A 9207-nucleotide genomic window follows, 5' to 3' on the forward strand; every position below is an offset into this window, starting at 1 on the left:
GCTGAAATTATTAAAATAACCCCATTCAAAAGTTTGGGAACCCTTGGTTCTTAATACTGTGTGTGGTTAGCTGGATGATCTACCACTGTTTTTTGTTTTGTGATGGTTGTTCATGAGTCCCTTGTTTGTTCTGAACAGTTAAACTGAGCACTGTTCTTCAGAAAAATCGTCCATGTCCTGCAGATTCTTCAGTTTTCCAGCATCTTTTGCATATTTTAACCCTTTCCAGCAGTGACTGTATGATTTTGAGATCCATCTTTTCACACTGAGGACAATTGAGGGACTCAAACACAACTATTAAAAAGATTCAAACATTCACTAATGCTCCAGAAGAAAACACCATGCATTAAGAGTCAAAACAAATTTTTGAATTTGAAGATCAAGGTAAATTGTACTTAATTTGTCTTCCGGCAAACATGCAAGTATCTTCTGTTGATTCCGAAGGGCAGTACTAAATGGAAAAAAATGATATTTCAACAAAATAAGAAAAATTTGGACATCTTCATCCTGTTCAAAAGTTTAAATCTTAATGCATCGCGTTTCCTTCTGAAGCATCAGTGAGCGTTTGAACCTTCCTTAATAGTTGTGTTTGAGTCCCTCAATTGTCCTCAGTGTGAAAAGATGGATCTCAAAATCATACAGTCACTGCTGGAAAGGGTTCAAATATGCAAAAGATGCTGGAAAACTGAAGAATCTGCAGGACATGGAGGATTTTTCTGAAGAACAGTGCTCAGTTTAACTGTTCAGAACAAACAAGGGACTCATGAACAACCATCACAAAACAAAAAACAGTGGTAGATCATCCAGCTAACCACACACAGTATTAAGAACCAAGGGTTCCCGAACTTTTAAAGGGGGTTATTTGAATAATTTCAGCTATTTTTTTGTCTTGTGGACTATATGTAAACATATTTTATGTAAAATATCTTACTGAGGACAGTACTAAATAAAAAATAACATGCATTTTGTATGATCTCTCTTATTTTGCTAAAATTATTCACATTTTCACAGATTCACAAGGGGTTCCCAAACTTTCGCATGCCACTGTAGTTCATCATCATATAACCAACTTTTGGTTTTCAATACTTCAATTTTGTGTTCATAGTGGTTCAGGATTGAAAAAACCCTAAACAAAGAGTATGTGCTTACCTTTCTGGGTACTGTCATCATAATAGGCTCACACTTTCTTTCATGGAGTTTATATAATCTATGAGAAATAATAAAGGTTCAGCTTCAGGAATGCTCAACCCTCAGGAATGCTCAACCCTCAATGCTCAAAGCTTAAAAGAACAGTATTTCTTTTAAATATAAATCTTTTGTAACATTACAAATATCTTTACTGTCACTTTTCATAAATTTAATGTGTCCCTGCTGAATAAAAGTATAAATCACTGACCCCAAACTTTTGAATGGTAGTGTAGATATATGGTATTTCTGTACACTGTACATTTTAAAGTAACTAACACACATCCATATCAACCAGTATAACCATGCAAAACTGACCTGGCAATCTCACACTTGCTGACATCCACTCCTCTTTTGGGCATGAAGCCCATTCCTCTCTGTGGCTCCTTGCTACTGAATGTGCTGATGTAATGCACATAGGGAGGCTCCTCTGTGATCTCAAAATACCGAACACTGCTGTCACCCTGTGGAGACACAGAAACAACTTTACCGTTCCAGCCTGAGTATGATAACAAATGAAGATGAAACATGGAGTCATACCTTGCCACTGAGATACACGATGTTAGTGTCTGAATCATAAAAAGGCAATAAAACTCCATTACTTGTGTCCAGCTCCAGTAGTGCTATGGGCTCTTCAAAATTAGTCTAAACAATGACAGAAATGAACACCATCAGTGATTTGAAAGAAAACAAGGGCAATGAAATAAAACTGATCAAGACACAGAAAAAACTAATAGAATAAAATCAATCAAATTAATTATTAATGAGTCTTAAATGCATAAATGAAAATTCTGTCACCATTTAATCACCCTTATATTGTTCCAAACCCATAAAACTTCGGCTAATCGAGTCACAAAGGAAGGTATTTCAGTGAAACCTGAGAGGTTTCTTTCTGTCCACTGAAAGCCCAGGTAACCAATACTTAGAATATCCAATAAGGTCACAAAGGCATCAAAAAAATAATAATTTTGAAGAGACATGATCACTTTATGTGATAAGCAGATTTCATTTAGACTTCTATTTACATCTAAACAATGATTGGAACACATACATAGAGCAAGTCACATAAGGTAAACATGAAAGCTCAAACATGTATGCATTACGCAGGAGAACCAATGAAGTTTGTTCTAGCGTGTGACATACACACAAGCTTCCATGTTTACCATGCGATGTGCTATATGTATGTGTTTATATGTTAATAAAATCTTATAAAGCGAACATATCTCTTCCTAAGACTTGGATTACACCACTCAATTCATACAGATTAATTTTACGATGACTTCATAATGTTTTTGAATTTATTTTATATATATATTTTATAAATATTTTATAATAATTTATAATATTTAAAAGAATATTTTAACTTGAATTGAAGATTAACCATAGCAAAATGGGTATGGAATAACATGAAGGTAAGTAAATATACTATCCTTTTCATTTTGCTCCATTACCGGATCCCACAGGCCAAGCTCTCTCTGGCTCATCCTGGTGAAACCTGTGGTGAAAATGTTGCCCTCTTTGGTAAAAATGGCTCTCATTGGCCGGATACCCTCATGTGGGGACAGTCTTTCCTACAGAAGAAAAAATGTCCATAATGTCCATGTTTACAAAGAGCCGTGAGGTTTTTCTTCTTTTCTCTGCTATAATACTTACCGCCACCACCTTGTTTTTCCGGGGATCGCACACTCGGAGGCGACGGTCCTTGCAGGTTGTGCAGAACAGGCTACCGTTGTAGTTCCAGCTGACATTATAGATGAGATCAGGATGGTCATCCATTGTGATCAAGGGTTCTCCAGTGCCCACATTCCAGATGATGATCAGATTATCACTGCCTGAGACAAAAGCAAACTGAATGGAAACAAAGACTTTCCACTGCTTCTAATTTAATTCCAATGAAATGAAGTAATCTTATTTTTATACACTTTTAATGTAAGAAGTTGGTGTCTACTGTACTGATCTTTACCTGCAGTGAGGAGTATGTTGCGGGCAGTGGGGTGCCATTTGATGATGCCCACGCGTTTAGAGTGACCCTCCAGTACCACAATGGGCTCGCTGATGGGACGAGAGGGAGTGTGGTCAGGGATCTGCCATACCTGAGTAAACACAATTCTATTAAAGCAATGGTTCCCAAACAGAGGGGCCTCAACAAACTTTCAAATATTTAATATTTTATTATAATTAATTTTAATATTTTTTTAGATCATCCTGCAATCTGGATGACTTAAACATTTTTATATTTATTAACATAATTATTAAAAAAAAACATAAAAATAAATATTGTAAAGCCATACATACATGTTCATCTGCTTTAAGCATGTTAGAATGTAGAAAAATCCCGCACACTACTCAAACTTCATCAAGTCTGTGGAAGGTTGATTGACCACAATGTTGCTAATAAAATTTTGTAATGATACTAGTTGTATTTATTGCAAATTCTTTTTGTTACAATTTTTCTGTAGTACCATAATAGAGTACTTAAACAAGAATAATCTATCAGCCTAGACTGAAAAACAACAGGTGTAGGAACAATTTTGCAGTAATCTTTGTTTTATTTGCAACTTCAAACAATAATTTTTACAGTAAATGGATTAAACTATCTGGGTATACTTATATATTGGTTTGCAGTACATTGTAGGAAAGTTCCTTTGGTAACCAGTGAGCACAGCAGCAATGCCAGCAGAGATGACAGCTGCAGTTAAACTCTTCTAACAGCAGTGCATACGGTGCATGCCATTCACGTTTGTAATGTAATGTAATGAAATAGCACTAATAGCCTTCATATATTATAATATCTCTATATCGTCTTGCGTAACTTTGGGGAAATGCATCCTATATTTGTTTTCAATAGACTGTATAATACTTTCAGCATTTATACTCACATTTAAAACGTTTGAATGCCACTGCAGTAGATACAAAACATCAAACCAAGTAACTGCGAAGCACTTGGTTACTTCTAGAGCTTGTCTCAGAAGCAACTTCACTTTTCTGAACCACTTTTGATCAGGTTCACACAGGTGTTCTAAAAGGTGTCGTTTTATTTGTCTTAATTTTGAACAGTGACATACACTGAAAAAAAAACTGGTGTAGGATTTACTTTGAAACTGTTTTTGCTTAGAAATTGCTCATAAATTTCACAAATAATACAAAAAACTGCAAGTAACATTGAATCAAAAGTAACATTTTAAAGTAGAAAGACTGAAATAGTATTTTCTTTTTACAGTGTAGTGTTTTGTCATTTTAACTTGAAATTCTTTTGTGTTACCTTTAAGATAAATGTAACTTTGATTTGATTTATTTATTTATTTTTATCTAATGTAATGACATTTATACACTTTTAAGTGTGGCTTAGGCGTCCAAATACTTCATGAGGTCACTGTATACAGAAGTGTTTGCACATGTTGCACATGTTCCAGTGTGTTCTGAAAATGAAATGACTCATCCCTATAGACAACTTAGACCCATCTTTCCTTGTCTGTCAATACCACTGGCTTATTTGTGAACAGGTTTCTGGCCAAGAGTGCCTTTCTAACATGTTTATAAATAGCAGCTCCTGTCCCATGCCCGAACCGTTAACTCCAGTCATCACCCTTCATATTAACACTATTGTCTGTCACCGTGATCTTTCCCTCTAGTGTGAGTAGGTATATATGGAGACATGCTTCATTCGTTTGTAAAAATGCAACTGAAACATGTTCATGACTACAAGGCTATTGGCTGGCAGGCAATGGAGATGTTTATGAATGTCTGTCATGATGATTACCATGGCAGTGGTGTCTTCAGAGCAGCTGGCCAGGATATTGTCATTGTGAGGACACCAGTCAATGTCCAGAACAGGCCCTGAGTGTCCAATCACTAGAGGATAGTTTTTGTCCACTCGACCCACCTATGGCATATTAAAACAAGGAATAAAAGATCATGTTAAGTATTGAGACGCATATAAAGTCAGTATATGGTCTTAATATAAACAATATTTTTCTTAGTCTACATTTATTTGATAAAAAATGTATAAAAAATACTATTGTAAAATACTGAAATTTAAAAATGACTGCTTTCTATTACAATATATTTTAAAATGTAATTTATTCCTGTAATGAGAAAGCTGAATTTTCATTAGCCATTAGGCTACTCCAGTCTTCAGTGATATGATGCTCAAGAAATATTTCTTCTTATTATAAATATTGAAGAGTTGCTTAATATTTTTTTAAGGCCATTATATATATATATATATATATATATATAAGTAATTTATTCTTACCAGTATCATTTTTTTGTAATCCAAAAACTTTTAGCTTTTTTGCTGCATGCATGCACATTTAAATGCACATGCACAGCCCTGTCACTGGATAATTTCCCCCTTATTAGAAAACATGGAAAATTGTTAAAATAGTGACACCCAGGAAGTATTTCCAGGAAGTATCACCCAGGCTCATTCCATTTTCTCAAATTGTACAGAAATTGAAAGCTATGTTCAACCATGTTACCACAGTTTAAAAAATATCAAACAAATATTTAATTAATGGGAAACAAGTATTTATTATCTATAAATATTTATTTAATGTTTGGTGTTACAAAAACACATAAACCTGGGTTTTAAACATGTAGATATATCCCAGGTTTTGTTGCAATGTGAATAACATTGTCAATGTCAATGATGCACAATGAATAGAAAATGAAGCAGCTTGTTTAATATTTATTTTGACCTCCTGAGGTTGACAATCAACATTTTCTGAAGGTTAAGCTCTGCCTTTCCTTGACACAAAAAATATTTGACTTCTTGTTTGTTTTGCAATTTCAAGTTATTTTGTAAAGTCCCTGGCATGTATTTCTAAACTGATGTTATCAAAGCATAATTATACTTTAGGGATTCTGATGTAACTTCTTTTAATGTTATTTTGTTATTCGTGTGGAGCTGGTGTGAGCACGTGTTGGTTCTGTGTTCGGCTGCTCCTCCTCCAGTCACTCCCCTCCTCATTCTGCTGGTATGTATTTATAACTCTGTGATGAGGCGTTGAAAAGGGAGTTTTTCTTTTGGCCTGCTGAGACTGAGCGCAGGGGAGATGGCTAGCTGGGTATTTATAGGGTATCTTTCCAGGCCTGCTGATATATGCTTGTGACTCGGCAGAGGCTATACTAAAAGGGCATTAACTGATGATGGACCCTTAGAGAATCAAGACAAACTCACAAAAAAATTAAAATAATGATGTGATATACTGCTGTGGATCAATATATTACCCTTGACTTTGATTGCACAAAGGTCACACATGCATTAGCATCAACTAGAAGTAATGTAAGATGCTTTTTAATGCCAAACTCAACATTTCTACAATAGTTTCCAATGTGGAAGACCTGTTTGAGTGTGTAACCTACATCAAAACTATATTTTTATACTTTAAGTTACACTATTTTAAGGTGTCCTTGTTACAGTGTAGTTATCCATTTAAGTACTGAGTAATATTAATTAACTACGTGTACTTACTATATGGTTAGGGTTAGGATTAGGGTTTGTCTTAGGGTTACTTGCATGTAATTATGCATAATTTATTGTTATTACAATAGTAAGTACATGTAACATGTGTAACAAGGACACTTTAAAATAAAGCGTTACCGATCTTTATACTGTAGTCCCAAACGTAGCTATTTGAACACTTAAACTACATTTAAAAATACCAAATAAAATTACAAAAATATCAAACCAAGTGGCATTCATTTTAAAGAAAGATAGCACACTCACACTTTTCAAGCAAAATTTTACACAAAATAAGTAGCTTACTATTCATAATGCAGTCAAAACTCTTTGTCTAAAATTTAGTCAAATCTGTTCATCAATAAATATGATAAACTACACCTGTGAACAATCACTAAAATGATCACTAAAAGCCCAGCTCATTCTATTTTCTCAAATTTTACAGAAAAATAAGGTTGTGTTCATCAAATTCAACCCTGTTACCAAAATGTATATATATATTTTAAATTTTATGAGAAATAGTTGCTCATTACATATAATCTAATCTATATATTATGTGAAATCACAGCAGAAACGTCATGGTTATGCTTAAATTTGTCAATGTCAGTTTAATGATGAGCCCATTATAGTAGTTCCACTAGGTGGAAATGTCTAGTACATATGGGTGCATTCTGAAGAAACCAGCAAATGACAGAAGAAAGAAGATATAAACCCATATGATGACATACTAATGATATGATTTTACTGGACTTTAATAGAAATCTGATGTTGTAAAACATGCTTACTATTTTCATAGTTCCATCAGTATTTGTGATAAAATGTTATAATGTACAAATGATCATTATATAGGCATACTGATTTCCATTGGTTTGCCGATACTGCAAATGCAAGCTGCTAAGTAACAGATAAGAGGACATGGCAATGCATGATGGGGATTACATCAACTCAATAACGCTTACTTATCATCTCTAAACTCAGCTTCGGAATGTCACAGAAGAAGATTCAGACAACATATGCAAGTTGTGTACCCTGTTTCCATGGGGTTCAAAACTTTGCCTCTATGAGGGTGAAATGGAAGCCCTGTGGGGGATGGGCACCCTTAACATGAGTCACGGCTGAGGCTCTTGAACAAACATACCCATAAATATAGCCCGATGAAGAATAGACAAAGGCTGTACGATTGTACATGTTTTAGTAGTTTTCTCCTCAAGCCACTCACCTTTGAGAGCAGCAGAACCAGAAAGGCCCCGCCTCCACTGGACTCCACTATAACTGCCAGAAACTTTGGGTTAACTGCACAGAAGGAACTGTCCCATGTCACTTTGGAAACCCGGATATCATCATAAGTTTGATCCGTTTTCACCGCTTGCCCAAAAACATGCCGGAATTTACTCTGGCGCACAATGCTGCGACTCATGGCTGTGAAAAACAGAGACACATATTGAATGTGTATATAATAGCCTAAATAACACAGAATATTTAAGAATTATTTGATGTACACTCCGTGGAAAAGCTGCTTAGTAATCCCTATCAAACTGTTAAATGTATATTAAATTAAATGTATATTTGATTGCAGCTGGCTTAATAATGTGTAATTCAATTGTAATTATCGATCATTTATTAAAAAACATATTTGTTAATGACATTGACAGTAAAATATTGCTTTGCTTTATTAATGTCAGTTAGATATATTATTTTCTGGTATTTATTACTCCTTGAATAATGGCCTTTTTAAAGTTTTAAATATAGCCTCTTCATATTAAGATACATTAATACACATCGCTATACATATTATGCATATTGTAATACATATTAATAATGGAAATCATAATTTGAAAATAATGATGAGGAAATACTATGGTGACAGGTATAAACATATTAATGTACATTGTAGAGTAATTATTTCCTTTTAAAATCCTTGTATTTTCCAAGTTGTAGAGAGAATTATTTGTGGAAGCAACAGATGATTGACATAAACAAACAGACACACAATCTGCATCATCAACACAAAAGCACCCTAAATAGCTCCTATTGAACAATAGAGAACACAAGCCATGGCTCTTAGGCAAAAGCTTAAAAACATTTAGCAGATCAGGAGAATTGTAACTCGGACTGAATGATAACACTGTCAGTTTAACCAATTAGAAATGAGCCACAGGGTTGAAATCACTATCATACGTGAGTACCACCTTTCTAAGGTGACAGCAGAAGTTAAAGGGGTCATATGATGCGATTTCAATGTTTCCTTTCTCTTTGGAGTGTTACAAGCTCTTGGTGCATAAAGAAGATCTGTAAAGTTGCAAAGACTAAAGTTTCAAATCCAAAGAGATATTCTTTATAAAAGTTGAGTCAGCCACGCCTACCTAAAACGACTCGTTCTAGCACGCCCCCACATATCTACGTCGCTCTGTGGGAAGATTTGCATAACACCGCCCAAATGTTCACGCAAAGAAAGAAGGCGTAACTTTTATTCTCACTGTAGTATTGTTGCCGCCGCCATATCCTGAAGACGCTGTGTGCTTCGTTGTGAAAGCGAAACTACTTTTTTTGGTCTTCCA

General features: G+C 34.7%; 1 protein-coding gene across 1 annotated transcript in view; it reads right to left on the reverse strand.

Annotated features, from left to right (window-relative positions):
• LOC107689201 (coronin-6-like) overlaps positions 1–9207 on the reverse strand; it is a 16095-nt gene that overhangs the window by 5063 nt on the left and 1825 nt on the right. Inside the window, exons 2-9 of the mRNA XM_016487132.1 lie at positions 7869–8068; positions 4946–5068; positions 3149–3278; positions 2839–3017; positions 2637–2756; positions 1726–1830; positions 1504–1649; positions 1150–1207 (exon numbers count right to left, since the gene is read on the reverse strand). Coding sequence (XP_016342618.1) covers positions 1150–1207; positions 1504–1649; positions 1726–1830; positions 2637–2756; positions 2839–3017; positions 3149–3278; positions 4946–5068; positions 7869–8066 — 1059 coding nt within the window. The 5' untranslated portion in view covers positions 8067–8068. The remainder of the gene's footprint in view (positions 1–1149; positions 1208–1503; positions 1650–1725; positions 1831–2636; positions 2757–2838; positions 3018–3148; positions 3279–4945; positions 5069–7868; positions 8069–9207) is intronic.

Source organism: Sinocyclocheilus anshuiensis, unplaced genomic scaffold (genome assembly GCF_001515605.1).
Source record: "Sinocyclocheilus anshuiensis isolate Anshui unplaced genomic scaffold, SAMN03320099.WGS_v1.1 scaffold966, whole genome shotgun sequence".
Classification (NCBI taxonomy): domain Eukaryota; kingdom Metazoa; phylum Chordata; class Actinopteri; order Cypriniformes; family Cyprinidae; genus Sinocyclocheilus; species Sinocyclocheilus anshuiensis.